The sequence below is a fragment of the Anarrhichthys ocellatus genome, unplaced genomic scaffold (assembly GCF_004355925.1).
Source record: "Anarrhichthys ocellatus isolate YVR2014 unplaced genomic scaffold, GSC_Weel_1.0 scaffold733, whole genome shotgun sequence".
NCBI classification, from domain to species: Eukaryota; Metazoa; Chordata; class Actinopteri; order Perciformes; family Anarhichadidae; genus Anarrhichthys; species Anarrhichthys ocellatus.
In genome coordinates this window covers 1-20,748 of record NW_022280707.1, presented here as the reverse complement: position 1 = coordinate 20,748, position 20,748 = coordinate 1, and the positions used below count along the sequence as shown (strand labels likewise).

The window sequence follows — 20,748 nt, the reverse complement described above, 5'->3', positions numbered from 1 at the left end:
TTTTTTGATTTTAGCAAATGGCTGCAATGAAACAAAGAGTGAAAAATGTAAAGGGGTCTGAATACTTCCCGTTCCCACTGTATCTGACTGAAGACGCCTGTTGTTCCAGACAGTGCACACAAGGACACAGGCCTTAAACACTACAGAGGACATGAGCTTCTGTTAAATGTATAACATTCACTTAGTCATTTAGATTCTTCGTGTAGTCGATTTCCTCTAAGATTTAATTTAGCTAGCATCCGCCGACCTGAAGGCGGATGCTTCCGAGTCAAAACTGCTACCTTGGATTACCGCGAAATCGTGTGTTTTTTGTAAACCCCTCATACAGTGGCATCAGCCTGTGGACGGAAGGAAAGGGGACTCGGGACGTGCGACTGTGCCGCTATACATTTCACACATCAGAGACACGCTGCTTTCTGTGGTCAGTTTTGCGTTTTCTGTTATCAAAATAACTGTTGTAGAACATAGAACGCATTGCTTCGTTAGACGGTCCCATGCGCACACGTCTCACAGCCAGGTGCCGACCAATGCTGTTCGTCCAGTTCGGAGGAGCTCGAAGGACGTCATAACGGTTACAGAGAGGCATCGTTTGTATTTTAACAACGTTTCGCTAACGATTTATTGACTCGGGAAATCAGAATCTTTGAATATCTTTCCAACGTTACCTAAGTTGCTAACTGACACAGAAGATTAACTGCAAAGGGAAACTAGAAAATTCCGAAAGAAATTTTGACAGTGTGGCTTCTACTGCCCGAAGACATCGCAATATATACACACGCCAACCCTACCTGCACAGAGACAGAATCATGTTTGACACTAAAATGAGAGGCTTCATCACAAGCATTCCAGTTAGAATTCATTCTGTGGGGTGAGAGGGGAAAAGTCCTCTAAAAATATCTAAGAACAGAGAGAGAGAGAGTCCTTTAAGCCAAACATCAGTATTGTGGATCAGGTGGTGGATGCCAACAGTGAAACCGGCACCATATATTTGGGGAATGGTACGCCTCCAATCTGCTCCTCCACCGACCTGCCGTCGCCCTCCGGCTGTGTGGTGTGTTTCCTACAGTTCATCTATGCCGTTTGCTCTGACCTGCTGAAGAACGTGACGCTGGCGATGGAGGGAGGTGGTCAAGCAATAGACCTCATCAAGAGCGGTAAGAGCTGAAGTGTGACTGAGGTTTCATTACTTTTTAATCAAATCACAACTTCATTGTCATACCTGTGTCTAATTCCACTAGTCTTACAAATAGCCTTCTGGTATAAGTCACGTTCCCGCTACATGACAAAAAAAAAAAAAACATGGTTTCAAAATGAATTGAGTCAGAGTTCAGTCACTCGACTGGTTGATTAACTGTTGTGTGTTTTATTGCAGAGTGCCCCAGCTTTTCTGGTGAGTGTCTTTTAAATCTCCGATTCATTTACATGATTTACGTCCGAGTCGAGTATCTGGTGGGAAGATGACTCTATAACGGACTCTTCTCCTTCTTTCAGACACAAATGAAAAGGCGGACTTGTCCGTTGATGACACGGGTGAGTAGATCCGACTACCAATCGTGGGGTTAATCATTGTTTATACTGCACACCCAAGACACACTGAGGGACACATTTACTGAGAAAATGTTTCAAATGAGTATTAAATTAAATCAGATTGCACCATTAAAATTTAAGAAATGTCTCAGCCAATTAAGACTTCAGTCATGTGTAAATCGGTTGCGAGGAAACATCTGTAGTCCTGTTAAAATTAAGAGCAATCAACAATGTGAACAATGGCACAAAAGAGAACAGCATTTATCAAGTGTCAGGTCAGATGTCGACCGTAATCCATATTACCCCGTGGTGGAAGTAGTACTCAGATCCTTTACTTAAGTCAATTTACTAAATCCACTCGAACCCCATTCAAAAGTGGCCCCTCCTCTCCGGCTCAACTAGCGAGAGAGAAAGAGCGAAGCAATGGTCGAACGAGCTAGAGATAGAATGAAGAGAGAGACTATATTGTCTAAAACAGAGCCGGGAATCAGAAGAATAAAGCGTTATTTTACGGACAAATACACATCCACGCCTGCTAAGGTGCCGGATTTTGAATGAATGCGGCTCAAGGCGCGCTTCATCCTGCTGTGGACCGTCTGCCCTTTAATGCCGGTAGACAGCAGAGAGGTAAAAACACAATGGAACAAACTGTCCTCTGACGCTTTGTATTAGACTAAGGAGTGGCACACTTTTCGCTCCAGTACGCTTTGTCAGGGGCCTGACAAATGATGTTTGACCGCGACGTTTGAGCTGGGAATGAGAGCGGGCTGCACACCCTGCTTATTGGCCGGGGGTTACATCTCTTTGCTGTCGCCCATAAACGTCCCGAACACAGCTAAATAAGAGAAGAGAAAATGCAGGCAGAGGGATACAGACGCCACCACACACCTGGTGAGAGGGATTACTATGGAAGCCCATTCCCGGCACCAAAAAATAAATTAAAAAAAAGATTATTAAAGTTTTTTTTGTGTCTCTTTGGGGGGGGGGGTAAAAAAATAAATAAAGTGCTTGTCCTCACAGGTCCCTTCATCCCCTCGCCAGTCTTACCATGAAAACGACATGCAATTCTACACAAGGTAACTATTACTGGTGACTTTTGTAAATGTTAGATGTTATATATCATTATAAAGTCTTTTAATCAGTCCACTGTTGCAGCTTTACAAAAGTCACCAGTAATAGTTACCTATTAGAAAAAAAACAATTCAATTTTTCCAGAGTGCCAGTTGTGTTATGTATTTGCACTAGTACAGGGAGATGAGATGCTCAGCTATTTGAAAAAAATGTATAACATACATTTGACAGCACAACAGCTTGTGACCGCTGAAAACGGCTTTGAGTGTCACTTTGACAGTAGTTTAAGAAGCAGCTATAAGGCTATATAGACATGGGGCAACAAAAACTTCAGCCCATAACTTAAATCTAATTTACACAGGCCTGTATTTCTGATGGCATTTACAATAAACAATTCAGGACATGGATGTATACAATGGTAGGCCTAGCTGACACTACTGTTTCTCATAGCACAAACTTCATTCCCCCAGCCCATCAGTAATCATTTGACGAAGTCTTAGATAAAGGTCTGTAATTTCATACACATCAGACATTGCCAGGTTGTGCTCTGCCATAAGTTCCACACACAGGTGAAACACGTCCTCATCACAAGGATAGTCCTCTCGGCATATTTCTATTTTCCTTTCCTCAGCTGGCTGCAAGAAATGACAAGTGACCTGTGAGGACATAGTCACTGAAGCGCATGCGCACTTCTAGTCTCTCTTTTTTTTTTTTTTTTTGCCAGAAAAAAATTAATCCTGAAACCCCCCCAAAAAATAAAAAAAACTTTAATAATTTTTTTAATTTTTTTTTTAATTACCTTTTTTTTGGTGGCGGGAATGGGCTTCTATATCTTACCATTTTAGAAGTATGTACCTTTTTTTTGGGAAATTGTTGCATATTATACCTTTTAATATTAATAGTAGAAAAAATTCCTCTGTGACAGTTGTACATTATATCATTAGATTATTATCACTCATGCATTTACATAAAAGCAGGATTTCTGTTGTAGTTGGTTGAGGTGGAGCTCAGTTTGATCTACTAACTAAGGATTATTTTCATCATGGATTAATCTGCTGAATATTTTCTATTAATGGAGTGATTGTTTAGTTTGTAAAAATAGTGAAACTTGCCGTCACAATGACTCCGAATTCTGTCCAACCAACAGTCCAAACCTCAACATTATTACTTATACATTACATTTAATACAAGGAAAAGTAGCAAAACTTCACATTTGTGAAGCTGAAGCTATCAAATGTTTTTACATAAAAAAAGACTTAAAACATCAAAATAGTTTCATTCATTTTCTGCGAGTTGACTGAGTAATGGACTAATTTTAGCTGTACTTGTATAATCTGTTGGTTTATTTCAATCATTACATTTTATAAACTTTCATACTTTTTGTGTGTAAAAAATCTTAAATTTGTAAAATATCTAAAGTTGTCTGGTTAATGTAATGGAGTAAAAAGATCAATATTTCCCTCGGAGATTTTGTCTAGAGGTAGAAAATAACTAAAAAAGTAAAAGTAACTCAAATGTGTACCTAATTACAGTATTGGAGTAGATGTACAGTGTTACATTCCACCACTGCTCATGTCTGCCTCTCTGTTTCTTCTGTGGCTGATAGGTGTATCGAAATTGTGGCTGCTGCTGCTGCCGCTCCTCGTACTCGTCATAATCCTCTTGGTGGCTGCTTGGAAATATGGAAAAAAAATAAAATATAGAAACGATCTAAAGTAAGAAGGAAAGTACTGCATGCATAGTGTGAAACAAAGCAGTTGGTATTAAACATCATCCTCCTTACATGATCGTATCCCTGCTTTTGTCTTCATGACCACATGAAACTGAATGAATTGTTGGTTAACCTCTAACCTCTCCTGTGTTCACAGCGGGCGGCATGCAACGGACTCCAGAGAAGAGAATCCCAACACTGAATCTCAAGTGTAGACATTTAACTCTCCACTTTTTCTGAATACTTCAACCAGAATTGTATCTAAATTTAAATTATCTAAAATTTTAAATTAACTGGTATTTATATGTAATTTTTAAATTAAAATGTGATAATTTTAAGCTTTTGATCATTGCATTATTATAACTTTGAAATGTCCATCCAATAATGAAAAATCAGGCAAGTCAATCAAATACACCATGTCTAGTTAAATTTGTTACATGAAAATAAATCACAGACATTAAAGTTTACATTTTTTTTCATATGAGGTAATTGGTCATCACATTTGACAAGCAAGCAAAGCAGTCTAAAACAGGAGTCTGAAACTCATGCATCACTTTATTTTACCTGTACAAACAAACTGAGTATTGTTTTGAGTAAACGCACAAGGGACTGAAGGTGAAAAGTTTTGTATCATGGTTTCAGTTTCCTCACGTTTACTATAACAGTGTCCAACCTGCTTCTCTGGAACTCTCAAATCCCCCGTAAACCACCCACGGACCTCTCTTTATCGTTAACGTATCCTTAGTCACCTTTTACTGGTATCAGTATTTGAGATAAGTTGACTCGAGACCCTTGTTGGGAAAGCCATGGAAAGGTGATAAAGACTCCACATTTGTTCATTATTCACAATGGAAACTGACTCACACATGAAGTAGAACCAGGGGCGGACTTTACCACGAAGCAGAGTCAAACTGCCTGCTACCAGCCATTTGTTGTCCAATTTCACAATGTTTCCTGGCGGAAAAAAAAAAAAAAAAAAACACTCTTTAAATTACCTGCTACAATATCCTTTGGTTTACAAAAACCTACATTCATGGATTAAATATGCAATGATTTTACTCACCTCCGCCATCTCTTCTTCTCTTGCTTCATCTGATTGAGTGGATGCTCATTTGACTACTGCAGGAAACCAAAAGCTGCAGATAACTTCACCACAAATTAATCTGTAGTTGTTTGATAACAGTCAGATTTATCATCAGACTTTGATCACACAGTTCTATAAATGACCTCCATGTCTACTGATGTGGTGAGGTTTAGCCAGCTGTGAGGAAGTAGCAGCAGTCTATTTGATAAATGTAGTTTCTTTGCATGTTCAGATTAATAATAAATCAAATAATTATGATGTAATGGCATAGATGAATATTAAATTTAGATAAGGATTAAAGAAATTAACTCCACCTTTATCAGGTTCGACATTTAAGGGATGAACACATGAATGCACGACTAATGATGGTCCAATTCTGCAATATATATAATATGAAAAGGGTCATTCTGCATGAGTACTTGTGCTTTTGGTACTATTAATTATATTTTGATGCAAATACTTTTGTACTTTTACTCAGTAAAGTTCGTTGGTGAACTTAGATCAAACGGACTGCAAAAACCACACTAAATGCCCGAGTCACTGGTTTCTAAATGAAAACTACGGACGCGATGCTTCTGCTGTTTTGTTCTTTTGATATAATTACTCAGCATCTTGTGGAAAGATCGTAGAAAAGTATGAAAGCATAAAAGTATAGCTATTATAACCTGTAACCCTTTTGATTTCAAAGTATAACCATCACAACATATAGCTTGTTTACACTTTTTATAACCATCATAATGTGAATTGTTTTATTTTATGATAGCTGTGATTTAACATATAAACTGTTTAGAGTTAAACACTGTTTAAAATAGTCACTTGAGCCTTACAGTGCTTCTGGTTCTAGCAGGATCAAACCAGTCACCACCAGTTACATTCTATGTCAGCTCTAGAAAGAGGAGGACTCATGTGTGAGTGACACATGAAATGAAGGAGGTGCCAGCCTTAGATCAGCAGAAAAAGCAGCAGAAAAACTGTAAGATTGGGGCTTCTCCCCACCCTAACTAGAGAATGGGATAGACTTCTTACCCCCTCAGAGATTGCTAAAATAATACCCTTTTAGTTACCCAAAATAAGACCCCTTTTTCTGTCTTACCCACTTAGAGGACAGAAGACCCTTTTGCTATCAGAGGATAGCATAAAAAGGAAAGATAGACCCCCCCATAAAAGTAGGAATGTCAGAGAGCTGACTGAAGAATACCTCATTACAAAATCAGTGAAAGCTGACAAAGAGGAATGCTAGAATTAGTTCTTGTAGCCACTGTAACTGTTTCATTGAATTGAAATTGTTGAATGTGAATCTTGTGTGAAAAATGTAAATAAAACACAGCCTTACATTTAGTAAGTGACTGAAACCAAAACAGTGTTCTGGTCCTTTAAAACAATGTACCCCTCTTCCCCTGTCCGTTAATGGTGCGATAAGATGCGACGACTGAAACATGCAGAGGAGCTTAAGGTGAGTTCTCTGGGTGAAGACTTGGCAGTGTTAGTCATAAATGGTGAGAATGTTCACAATAGGCAATAGTAAAGTATAGACGATGTACATAACTATTACATACAGGGTGTTAGGGTTACATCCCATTGAGAGCACCTAGGGCATTAGCCGTAAAAGACTTTCAAGAAGACAATTAATTCCGAAATCCTAACTATTTAGCTACGGGGTGACATAAAAGGCCGAAGGTATTGTTCTGAGACCTCAAGGAGGAACGCATATCCTCGCAGGTGGGACAGCCGACGGAGTAACCACCGTGTTAGGTGCGAACTACTTCCCCGCCTAGAAACGGGGCAGGAGCCGCTCACGCTACAATCTGTATTCATATCATCACTGCAAGAAAAATAATGAAAGGGTGGTTCATATTAAAGATGGAGTTTTATTGCATATTCAGGTACTGAAACATAAAAATATACTATACAACGTTAAAAATAATTCCAGTAAGAGCAACATCTCATTTTAAACTGGGGACACCACAAAAAGAGGGACACCACAAAAAAGAAAGACGATGTAAAAAATCTGACTCCAAATACATCCCTCTGCTCAAAGTGTGTTATTGTCTTAATCCGAGTAGTTTGAGGAGTTTACACACAAAGTAATTAAAGGTTTAAAACCAGAACTCAGTTTGATTTCAGGCATTTCAGTGTATATAACTCGGGTAAACATTTCTCACGTGGTTCAGATAAAAGGAGTCTGAAGAGGACCCTCATTCAGTCGGCCTTCAGGGCGTAGAGCACGTCGTCCTGGCTGACGTTGAGGCGGACTCGCTGCAGGACTCCCAGGCGGCTCGGCTCCAGCAGCAGTAACCTGCAGGCACCCAGACGCTGACACACCGCCAGGCCCTCCGACACGCTGAGAGGCTGCAGACCCTCCACCCGACACAGAGCCTGGTGCTGCACAAACACCTGGGACACAGACAAACAGAGGGGGGCACATGCATTTAGGTTTCTGTGCTTCAGGAGCAAAATAACGTGAGAAATAACAGGGAGGATGACTTTAGAAGAGTGTTTTATATACAAATTAACGCATTTGTGTGTGCAACGTGTGACGCATGACATGGTTGTGTCTTGCGTCACACACCCAAGTTGCGGCTACTCACGGTCAGAAACACACGAGCAACACACTCTGGTTCAGGGTAGAATACAGGGACAGACTTTACCGTTTGGCAAGGTAGACCATGTGGGGCCCCCAAAACAGCTCTAGATTTAATATGTTAAGTTATGAAAAGTATTGAATAATGATGACTATTCTAACTCACTGTGCCCCGAAATAACGTACAAACTGCCCCCAAAGGCACGTAAAGAATAAGCAACTCAACTGTATACTACTCTGAAGTGTACTTCTACTTCAGAGGAATGCATCGCTGTGCCACATTTACCCGACAGAGAGACTGGTTATATTGCAGATTCAGATTTTACTCACAAAATATATAACAATTAAAATTTGATGATGAACGGACATTAAGTAAACTTAAGCACATCGAGCTGATAATGCCTCTCTTTCACTAGGCACTTAAAGTAAACATTTGAATGCAGGACTTTTACTGCGCGTTACTGCGATGTGTACTATTAGAACTGAAAGCTCGACACTGTTCCCTGCGTGTTGGTTTCTACCTGTTGGAAGGTGGCCTCCTCCAATCCCAGCCGCCGGAACTCAGCGATAACCGCCCGGAGGAAGAGCTGCTCCTGCACCGACGCACACCTGAAGACACATATCGGTCACCTCGTCTCATCACACCTTTACAACTCCACCGTGAATGAGACCAGAATGAGAGGCTCACTTGATGGCAGTGATGTAGGCGGAGGAGAACATCTCATTCAGCGCCTCCATCACGTGACTCATTCCGACCAAACCCGTGGCGGACGGGTCGGCGGCAGAGTGCTCGCAGATCTCCGTCGCCCTGCGGCAGATGTCCAAACATCGGCGAGCGTCGCCCGACAGAGCGGCCACCTGGGAGAGCGGGAGAGGAAGGCTTGTGAGTGAACGGACCCATGAGGAAGTTCGGGTCCGGTGAGAAGGCGTGAGAGACGTCCCGGTCGCTTACCTTCCTGGAGACTAGCTGGAGAGCGTCCTCCTCAAAGGCCTTCACCTTGTTCAGCCGGGACATGATGATCTGCTGCAGCTGCTTGAAGCTGTACGGCTGGAACGACATCCTGGTCAAACCCTGGAAACATTTAGGCAAACATGGTTTTAGCTGTTTTGTACAGATAATTATCTCCACTCCGTCGTCATTTTCCATCACAAACAATGATACGATTTAAAGGGCTGTGTAGGGGCTATTAGTTTGATGTTAGTATTTAGTTATTTTATTCACAAGTAGTATTGTTTAATCATTCTAGATGTTTGCTTTTTTAGGTTAGATTGTTTGATATATTAAGATTGAAGATATATTCTTTTTAATAGTCATTCATTTAGTTGATATATTTTTTGTTGTTGTTTAAGTATACTTAGTTTTGGGTTAGTTAGTTTGTTTATGAATTGGGTAACACTGTGGGCACCTGTGGTTATTTATAGGAGTAGGCAGGTATAGGACCAGCATGCACTGGAGTGGGCCTATGGTTTTTAACCACAGCAGGAGAGGCAGCGACAGGAGTCTTTGTTCTTTTGTTTGTTTTGGTTTGAGAAATAAATAATGAGAAAAAAACGGAATCCTGTATGGACAATGAACACTTGCCTGCGTAAACCACCAAATAAATATGTGACGGCTCCCTTTACCAGTCTGCTGGCCACTCGGTTGATCATGATCCTCTCCGGCAGATCCATGGTGTTCGCGATGGTCAGCACCACCAGGCGGGCGTGACGCCGTGTCGGCCAGTCGAAGAGGTTGTACATGACGTTCTGCTTCCGGGTCCATAACAGGTCCAACTACAGGCCGAAGCACAAAGGGTTAAAGTGGGTTTGTCTGCTGTCACGAGATCGTCTCCCAACTTTACAGCTCCGGAAATATATTGATGATGTCTAGAATAAAAAGGTATAATATGGAGTCACGTTGTTGTAAACACAGCATTTAAAATTCGCCCGTGCTCTCCGGCTCAACGAGCGAGCGGGAGAGAAAGAGCGCGCCGGCGGTCGAGCGAGCGAGAGAGAGAATGACGAGAGGGAAAGTCGTAAGTGAGAACAAAGCCTTATTTTGTGATTGTGTTACAGCGGTTACTTCCTTTTCCCTACTTTGACAGATATAACACATGGTATGATTGACAGTTTCAGCTTTAGTCCGTGAAATGTTTTTGTCAAGTAGTACTACTGACATTTCATCAAACCTTCAGAGGTTCATGCTATAGGTACACTCATCCTCTGAGGAAGTTGCAACAATGTGCAAGACGGATGTGTCTTGCACATGTGTGTCTTGAATGTGCTCAAACAATCTGTGGTTAACCACCGTTAGTTCTTAAACTTGAGTAAGTCTTCTCATACTCTTTTGCAGAACTCCAATTACTCACAACTTGTTAGTTTCAGTGATATTTCTACTTTTTCCTCCGTACCATGAATGTGAAGCTGGCAGCTGTACTTCTTTATGAAGCAGCAAGAAAGTGCTTAAAAGTGTCTCTTGCAGAGCATCTCTGGAGGTCCGGTACCTGAGCTAACGGGTGGAGCCGGTGCCCCGTGTACAGGGGCCCAAGGCCGTTTACTGTGTGTCGTGCACTCTCTCTCTCCACCTGTCCGGACTCTGGTGGCAAATAAAATCCAAACAATTAATGTAAAAAACCCCCAAAAAAAACAAAAAAAAAAAAAAAGGAAAAGGAAACCAATACGGTCCGACTTCCTGTCTGTGCGTCTGTTCCCACACGAGACTTAAATCAGCTTTCAGCAGCATATTAATCCACATTTAGTGCTCTAGTGCAGTCACTCCCAAAGACTGGGTCGGGACCCACAGGTGAGCAGGAGATTGAATTAGGGTCGCGGCAGGACAGTGGGAGGAATTCTGCCTCGCTGGGGTGCTATTCCGCTCACAGATACTGTTACTGTGCGCTCTTATCACGTGAATGCCCCATAAAGATTGCCTGATACGCACGCACGCGTGTTAGGAGATACATTCACTGATGGTTCGAGTCTGATCGTGAAGAAAGATATAGAACTTCCCCAGATTTATCCTTCACTTGTATTTACATTGTTAAACAATCTTTATATTATTCCCGTCAATAAGCAATCGAGCTCTTACTTCATCCACCAGCAGCACGGTAGTCTCCTTCCTGGGTGCAGCGTTGCTGAATCTCTTCTCCAGCAGAGCTGCTGCGTGGTCGGCCGTGGCCTTCTGACCCGTCAGCTTCTGCAGAGACAAGACTGATCATTTAGTGAACGTTGTAATTCAGCTAGAGCAATATTTACTCCTAAAATTAAGAAACAGATTAACATTTTCCTTTTTAGATTGTGAGGAATGACATTTCTAGTTTAGCCTAGCTTAGCACAAAGACTGAAAGCAGGTGGAAACGGCTAGCAGTAGTTAATGTTGGTGGACTCACAAGAGACGGATAAAACAAATTTAAAAAAGAAATCTGTGCAACAGGTTTCCAGATAACTTGACTTTTCGTCCCTAGAATGAGTCACTCTCGTCCTACAGCGCCACCAGGTGAGAGCCACTCTGATGAAGATTGACATCACCAAAGCAGCAGGACCAGACAGGGCATCAGGCCGGACACTAGCAGGGGTGTTTACCAACATCTTTAACCTCTCACCGCAACAGTCTGTGGTCCCCACATGCCTCAAATCCACTACCATCACCCCGTGCCCAAAAAACAAGAGGTCTCAATGACTGGACAGCCACCAGTTTGCCTACCGGGGAAACAGATCTACAGCGGATGCTGTCTCAATAGCACTTCACACATCCCTGTCCCATCTGGAGCATTCAAACACTCACACCAGGATGCTATTTGTTGATTTCAGCGCTTTCAACACAATAGTCCCCCATAAACTGGTACACAAACTCAACAACCTTGGATTATCCACTACACTCTGCTCATGGATTATGGACTTCCTCACAAACCGTCAGAATGGGCAACCGCACATCCTCCACCCTCATCCTGAACACAGGAGCTCCGCAGGGCTGTGTGCTCAGTCCGGCCCATTTCACCCTTTACACCCATGACTGCACACACATCCACTCCTCTAACACTCTGGTGAAGTTCGCTGATGACACCACTATAGTCAGACTGATATCAAACAACGAGGAGGCACACTACAGAGAGGAGGTACAACACCAGGTTACTGGCAATAACCTGGTCCTTAACACGACAAAAACCAAAGAGATAATCGTGGATTTCAGGAGAACCAGGAAGACCACACCTCCCCCTCTCCACATAAACGGTGAGGAGGTGGAGAGTGTAAGTGACATCAAAATCCTGGGAATCCACATCACAAAGGATCTGACATGGGCCCTGAACACCTCCCACCTGGTGAAGAAAGCCCAACAGAGGCTCTTCTTCTTGAGGAAACTCAAAAAAGCCAAACTCCCCTCTCAGCTCCGAGTCAACTTCTACAGGAGCACCGTAGAGACAATTCTCTGCCACTGCGCCGCCGTGTGGTACACCAGCTGCACTGCAGAGAACCGGAGAGACCTGGCCCGAGTAGTTAAAACAGCGCAGAGGATCGTAGGAACCAAGCCCCCGACTCTGGACACGGTCTACACAAGAAGGATAGCAACATCAGCAAGGACCCGACTCACCCAGGTCACAGTCTGTTTGTCCCCCTGCCATCGGGGAGAAGGTACAGAACTATACAAACAGACTGAGGAACAGCTCCTTCCCCAGAGCTGTAGCCTCCATCACCCCACCCCCCCCACCCCCGGACAACAAACGTGAGCAGCAGCTAAGCATGTTGACGGTTTAAATATCCTCCATCATATGCATCCTTATGTCTCTCGTGTGAAGTTCACTGCTCTCACCTGCAGGATCTGGACGTAGGCCTGATGAGGATCCGTCATCTTCATCCCGTTGATCTCGATGAAGTGGAAAGGAGAGATCTCGTCCACGTCGGCCGCGTGCTGCAGACAGCGCATCACCTCCTGGACTGTGGCCGTCTTCCCTGTGCCCGGCACACCTGAGATGTACATACACCTGAGACACAAACAACATCACAACAAACACAAGAAAGACGGCCTGAGTTTATGTCATTAAATCAATCTGTGCATTTGTTTAAAACTAGCATCCTGAATGGGATTTCACTGTGACAAAGGAGGGTTATGATGATGAGACATCTGAAGAGAGAAGATGTTGACATTACTGGGTTTATAACATTTCTTTTAGGTTTTGGAAATTAATAAAATATTAGCTTCTAGTTCAAATGGTGGTAAACCTGGTGGTCAGCAATTAATTGATTTGTTTATCGGCAGAAAAAAACCTAAAGAAGAGCTGTGACTACCGACTGACTCTTAAGGTGCTTACAGGCAACCATGCCATTAATATAATAACAAATAATAATCTAATAACTGCTGCTATTGGAAGAAAAAGCTCCACATTACTGGATGTAATTAGTGGCAGAAATTAAATGATGGCAAAACCAACAATAATTGAACTTTCATTTATTGGAGGATAAAGTACAAGCCTGTGACACATGGCTAAATACTCGATAGTTTTACCTCGAGTACTTTAACAAACTAATAACAGAAAACAATTAGAGAAGGGAACAAACTGTTCACAGATCAGGGTCTCACAAACTGCCTCCCGGGGTCAGACTCTGTAATGTTTGTAGGTTTTCCATGTCGGTGCCAATACGATTCTACTAATACCAAAAGAAAAACCAGAACCGGGATCTGGGTCTTACCCCCCCGTGCCGTCTACGATCTTGCTCTCCACGAAGCTGTAGATGTCCTGAAACTCCTGCTCTCTGCAGGGCAGCGACTCTGGCACCGAGGACACGTGCAGCCTGCAGCCCAGACGTGCAGAGTTAATACATACACTACTGTTGAAAGCTTGGAATCAGCCGGTATGTTGTGTTTATTTTTCTTCTTTCCTTCAATGATGGCTGGTTAACAGAGAGAACTTTTGCGGCAAGAGATTACAAATTTTGAACAAGAGTGTTTATAGATGAGGGTCAGAGGTCACCGATTGTTGCGTCTCACCTCGTCCTGGCCTCCTCCAGAACATTAGCAGGCTGTCGGGCCGGCAGCGACCTGCTGGGGATGCTGGGAATGGCGCGATGAGGAGTCCGTGGCGTGCCGGGTGTGATCTGTCGAAACATGAAACAGTTAAAAGGTGAGAAAAGAAACGACGACCCAATTCGGTCTGTTTTCAGGACTTCTACCTTCTTGTTTGGAGTTTTTCGCGGCGTTGTGGTTGAGGAGCGAGTTCTCTGCTTTGACCGAGGAGTACGAGACCCTGCCGCAGCATATCTGCCCTTTTTAAACACTACCTCTTCATCACTGTCGAGCCCTGCCTCCTCCTCCCCATCATCATCACTGCTGCTCTGAAGCTCCTTCTTTGACGGAACAAACTCCTCCTCGTCCTCTCCATCTGAGTTCAGGTCCTGCAGGTTGTCCAGAAGGTTCCTGATCACACAGAAAGTGAAGCGTCAGTACTCTGAAGCCTCCCACAAGAACTTATGAATGGATCGGCCGGTGGACTGAAAGACCGACGACCCCCTCTCTCTGCACTCACAGCTGTTTTCTGATGCGAGACGACACCAGCTGGGCCGACTTCCTCTTCGAGCTCCTCGGTGTGAAGGTGACCGGCAGCATCGGAGAGTTTTCATTATCCACCTCAGCCCTGTCCACATCAACAGCAGAAGATCCGTCACATTATGATGTCAGAGGGAGATATAATATTCTAACTGATGCAAAATGAGCTACGCTTGCAGAGGGTTTTAGACAATTAAGACATTCAGATAATATTGTGGCTTGTTAGCATCTGGTACAGCCAGGTAACAGGACTCTTCTGATTATGTGGGTCCCCCCCTCGGACAAAATTGTCAGTATGTCTGCTAGTTTTCCACACCAGACAAATATCTGTGTATGAATCATAAGAGTGTGTCTGTTTTCCAGAGACACAAGAAACGTATGGTTACAATAACATGTGTACACTGCACATATTCTATATACTTCATACTGTGAACTTTAACACATTCCTGCTTTTTTATTTTAGAAAACACATGCTGTACATATTTTTATACTACATTGTCCTTTTCTTATTGTCATCTGTTACATTTCATGTATGTTTATTGACTGTAGCAGTACACGCTTTTTATTTTTTTCTAATGCACCAAGATGGTATTACACCTGGTTCTGATGTGATGTTCTGACTTTGTGCTTTAGGGGAACAGAGAGAATAATGTTGCAATAGAGTCAGTGAATTATCTGTGGGCTATAACTTGAGCCCCATTTTTTTTTAGCCCTCTGTACATTTCTCCAAATAATCATTATCAAAAGTATCCAGAAATAGCTATTGGCAGCTCCTGTTTGCAGTGTAACATGCATGAACAGAAAACTACCACTGGGTTACTTTGTTACTGGAGAAAACTTAAAAAACATGAAGATTCTCAGGCAAGTTCTGCAGTTATAAGGAGTGGATTTATGGACATGAAGAAGTAATGAAAGAATGAACAGAACATAAATAATGATCTCCTCAGAAAGCGGAAAATATGTTTATCATGTCTCTGTGTTGAGGTTTGACTGAGAAGAAGTTGTTGTGTTTAGAAACACAAGACACGCGTCTACTCACAGGACTCCCAGGAATGGTTCCTTCAGGGTTTCCGGTTCTTTCTTTCGAGAAGGAGTGGTAGCTCTGTTTGAACACACATTGGATTTTTGGGGTTACATCAATGTATTGAATTCGAGAAAAGCAAACCCGTTAATGATTAAGTGACTTGTGAATGTTCACACTGAAACCACTTCACCCGGCTGTGCAGACTCAAACCTCAAAGAACATAAAGACTAGAAATAAATAAATAAAATCACCACATGCATGTGTGAGCTACAGGTGCGAGGATCGTCTTCTCTGACACACCCCTGTGTTGTACTCCGGGACTCATGAACATTAGATCATTACAGTTATTACAACCACCAGGTCTGCAGCGTCTGACTCACTTCTGTTCCCTGGTGGCATACTGTCTCCTCGGCGTGGCATTTCTTCTTCTGGGTGTCTTACCCGAGCCAGTCGGTAACCCTGCCTCCATCACATCATCACCCTGCTGAGGACTTTCATCCAACAGAAGAGGCACCAGTGAGTCAACAGGTCATCTCTGGTTGAAACCAGTTTAAAACCTGCGGTGAGGCTGCAGATTGCAGCGAACTGAATACCCCTCTGCTCACCCCTCCTTTGCCAAGCATGATGAACAACTACAGTGACAATAAGGTAACGAAAGGCTCACGATAGAGCCGAAGTTTGGTTGTCTGTTTGTCTAAACTACTGTAGAAACAAGGCGGTGCAATATGGCAGGCACGTGAAGAGGACCAGCTCCCTATGAAGGTATGAACAGCTCATTCTAAGATAATTCTTAGTTTCAGGTCATTTTACACCAATGAAAACATTTCTGCTAATAAATCCCCCTAAATCCTAAACACTGTTCCTTTAAGTATCAATAAATAAATGCAGAAATAATTAAATTAAATAATTAAAAATACTGAAATATATTAATTTATTTATGTACATTTTAATTTGTTTATGTATTTATTTATGTCAGTGTGGTAAGGTAGGATGTCTAACCTCAGTCTATGCGTGTATATATTTAACTATTCATTTATTCATTAATTTATGTATTTATTTAAGCATGCGTTTATTGATTTATTATTTATTCACTTATTTCAAATTGCATTAATTAATTATTTTATTATTATTTCTGCTGTTATTAGTGCTACGACAGCTATTACTACTCTCAAACTGTTACTATGTTGTTCATTCTGCACACGACATCTATTGCACTTCTGTCCGTCCTGGGAGAGGGATCTCTCCCTGTTGCTCTTCCTGAGGTTTCTTCCCCCATTAAAGGGACTTTTTGGGGGAGTTTTTCTATATCCAATGAGCGGGGCCAAGGACAGAGGATGCCGTATGTTGTATAGATTGTAACGTTCTCTGAGGCAATTTTGAGATTATTTAAATTGGGCTATATAAATAAAATTTTATTGAATCATTTATGATTCATTTATTCAAGCTTAAGTAATTGAATGTCCTCCATACAAGGTTATTCTATTGTCACTGTACAACTGGGTTGCACAACAAAATGCAGATTGTAATCCCAGTTTGCTGCACAAGAAAAACACAAAAACGTTTTTTGCACAATGTGCAAAGGTTTACATCATGGAGATCGAGTTGCTACAATGTGCACAAAAACGTAGCGTTGATAACAGCTGCAACATTAGCCATCTGTACCTGCTGGGTAGCTAACGCTAGCTAACAGCAGTCTGCGGATATCAGGCTGATGATTTATTGATGACCAAGTGATTATTAAACTGTGTCTACGCTCACTTAGTTGAAGCATCTGGTACAGACGGTCTATAGCTGTGTGTATTGTAGGGCTTTATGGAATATTCTTTTTAATATTCAAAGCTTTGATCAAGGTTTACAAATGAATGCTTTGAATGTCTGTCGTCATATTTAATGTAGCGCACTAACAGATGGGGAAAATAAAATGTGTTGTTGTGGTTGTATAAATGTAAGTCATGATTCCGTTAGATTGCCGGTAGACTTCGCCGTTAACACCGGTGCGTGCCTCGATGGGGCAAGCGAGCAAAACTAAAATGTTGTTGAAAGGCAACAAATATGGATCGAAGCAGAATATTTTGTTAGATTTGAGTAAAACTGAAAAATCCCAACATGTTGTGAATCTATCTTTTCTCAATAAATTTAAACGTTTAATAAAAAATAAATGTAGACGTTTGGACTGGAAGTTTGGCTATTACACACAATGTTCCTGTAAGTTATTAATAATACTAATAATTTGAATGTCAACATAAGGAATGAAGTTCTGAAGCTTCTAACTATTCGTACAGACCCGATGTGTTTACAGTACATGTATTTTCGGAGAACGTAGAACAATGACAGCCTTACAGGTGGTGCAGGCCTTTCATTTATTCTCGCTAAATTGTTTGGATATAAAGTCTACAGCCATGCTCGCTGCTGCGCTGCTATACTTCAGCTTCACTTAAAAAGACTGCCGTTGTCCTCACTGGAGGCTACAAATATGACGTTTGAATCATGCTGAAATCTTGAAGGAGAAAAAAAGAAGAGATTTTGTTTTTTGGCGAAATCTCCCAGCTGTAGCAAAAACACAACGATATTCCCTGATGGGAGCTTGGCTGTGTGTCTTCCTGCTGACTGTGAAAGGATGCGGACACTGTGGCTGTGTGGGAGAGTTGACTCTCACCTGGCAGACGATGGAGGACTGTTCCTCTCGGAGAGAGACACCCTGTGGAGGACGAGGGTGGAGGGCTTCAGGGGGAAAGTGTCGGGGGCTGTGTGGGGCTTCTTGAGGGGGCTGAGGCTGTGGGTGAGGGACAGGTCCTGAGGGGGAGAGGCCGACAGTCTTCCGACAGCCCACATCACCTCCGACTCCAGCTCCTCATCCAGCAGCTGGCTCAGGATGTCCTCACTGATCATCGACTTCTTCTCAGGATCTGACGGGACGAGGAGGGAAAACATGGCCGGAAGTCAAGTATGCAAACAATATACAGTATATTATTTTGCTTTACAAAGATTGGATAAATATAATATTTTTGTATTGCAATTTCTTGTTGCCAGTTGGCAGATATATCTGCCAGTACAGTATCTGGAATTAACTCAAATCTACCACTTCTACACCAGAAAAGACTGTACTGCTTTAAAAACACTCACTGCTGAGTTCCAGTTTCTTGCGGACGCCGGGCGTCCTGACCGAGGCGTTCCTCCTCTTGGCGCTCAGACATTTTGAGGCAGACATTTTGGTGCCAGAGTGCAGCGACTCTACTTCCGCGCTCATGGTGGCCCGGCAGTATCTCACTTCCCCCTGTGCGGCCCGGCGCATGACGGTGAGGTCCGGAGTCGGTAGGGCGCGTCGGGCGGGGCCTCGAGACGCTGGAGCCGCTGCAGGCGGGGAGCAGGGGGGTGAGGGGGGGAGGGAGGCTTTGGGACAGGGAGGAGTGGAGGAAGCTGGAGCGAGTTCAGACTCCACCAGAGCAGAGTCCAGCATTTTGAAGGTCTTGGAGTCCCAGGACAGCTTCACGTACAGGGTGTCCCTATCGCCAGAGTCCGGGAACGGAGCTTCTCCAATCAGGTGCTTCACCTTTGAGTGAAAGGACAAAGACTTAAAAGGGACAGTTCACCGTAATCCCACAGAACATTTTCCCTCTCACCTCTAGTTGTATGTCCCTGCAGACAGTTTATGCTATCAGATATCTGCATCAGTACTGGTGAATAAAATTAGGAAAAAATGTAATTAAATAGAGCAAATAGTGTAGGGCTAAACATTTGGCCACATGCAAAGAGCAACGCGTACCCACAGTTCTCCACTGATTCAGCATTGCAACAATGTCAAACTCATGATGTGCAGTTAGAAATGACGATGTCGCCGATTCTACTGCATTCATTTTGACTTTCTTTTTATTACCCTTTGCCACAGCTGACGTACACCAGACAAAAACAACTGCATCTTATTGAGAACGCTAAGAGCCACTGCTCAAAAACCCAAAACAAATTATCATAAAGACACTATTATATGCAGGACCGAGCCCACGGAAGCTCAGGAAAACCCCCCCTCAACCAACACGATTGCATCGTACTGTAAGGCGAAATAGATTCTGGGCAGAGTTAGAGAGAGTTCATTTGTGTTTATTTTATCTTGTTTGTGTGCTTAAAGTACTGTTCATTTTTATAACGTGGTGTATGCTTTATGATCACTAACACTGGTGATCCCTGAAATTGCTAGTGTTGTGTAGAAGTTAGCATGTATTCCATGCTACCGTGATTCATGTTGAGACAGCCGCAGTGAGGTCGAAGTTGCTTCTCATCAGTTCAGGAGGTCAGAACCGCCGGCTGAGACAAAGAGTCGCGGTTCTTGCTCCCCTGGCTGAGAGAGCAATCTTCCGTACTCCCGCGCGGCGCGAAGGATCTTAATCTTTTGTTTTATTTCATTTTGTTCCTTTCCCTTCTCTTTTACTAATCCACACACACATATAGCTTTGAGCTAATGTAGCTACGTGCTAAACGGCTACCGGCACGTATAGACGCCAGGTCTCCTGTTGGCTATCCGCCATTTTGAGTCCGTATCATTAGTGTTAGAAGGTAATAAACTCTGTTATATTTTAAAGAGCAGCTGTCTGTGATTACTTTGTGCACGTGTATTGTGATAATAGCTGTATATGTGGTCTGTGCTCGAACTTAAACCTTCACTTTCCCTCTGAATGTGTCATAGTACTCAGACTGTTGACATTGTGAGTGAACACTAATTATGAGACTTAGTTTTTAGTTTGGTTATTGGTCCCTGTTCGCAGGGTGGTGCCCCGTTATTATTAATAATCATTAATAATCATTAATAATTGTTACTGACATTAATAATTCTGTTGATGTCAAGAATTTAGTTTCTTAGATGCTGATAACCCAAACACGCTCCTTTACGTTACCAACACATGCTGATAACCCCTTTTTGAGGCTATGTTATTCCCAACAGGGGTGAGAGAAGGAAATAGGATAACTGCATTTTTAAGGATAAGTTCGCCCAATGACAAAAACATGACTTAATAAGAGTGACCGGAGTATTTGCATGTTATTCAGGGGTCACTGAATGTCACCTGCACAGGCTCGAGGATGGACCCGGCGTCGACCTCGTCGTCACAGCTGCGACCCTGGTAGTAGAAGATCTCCTGCGGGTGAGGCTCTCTGCCCAGCAGCTTCAGTTTGCTCACAGGCACTTCAGACACACGAACAAACCACTGAACCACCGCCTTCTTCTGCTTCCCGCTCTCTGAAA

The 20,748-nt window shown here is 42.7% G+C and overlaps 1 protein-coding gene across 1 annotated transcript; it reads right to left on the bottom strand.

Annotated features, from left to right (window-relative positions):
• Window positions 1–7,243: 7,243 nt before the first annotated feature.
• On the bottom strand, window positions 7,244–20,743 carry orc1 (origin recognition complex, subunit 1; the record flags this gene model as incomplete). The annotated part of the gene is made up of 16 exons (XM_031838458.1): window positions 7,244–7,787; window positions 8,496–8,583; window positions 8,663–8,832; window positions 8,927–9,046; window positions 9,598–9,747; window positions 11,042–11,149; window positions 12,761–12,932; window positions 13,639–13,740; window positions 13,937–14,043; window positions 14,119–14,362; window positions 14,472–14,579; window positions 15,531–15,593; window positions 15,896–16,006; window positions 18,172–18,421; window positions 18,639–19,065; window positions 20,570–20,743. Coding segments are annotated over 16 exons (2,589 nt in total), but the record flags the coding sequence as incomplete, so codon positions are not given.
• Window positions 20,744–20,748: the final 5 nt, after the last annotated feature.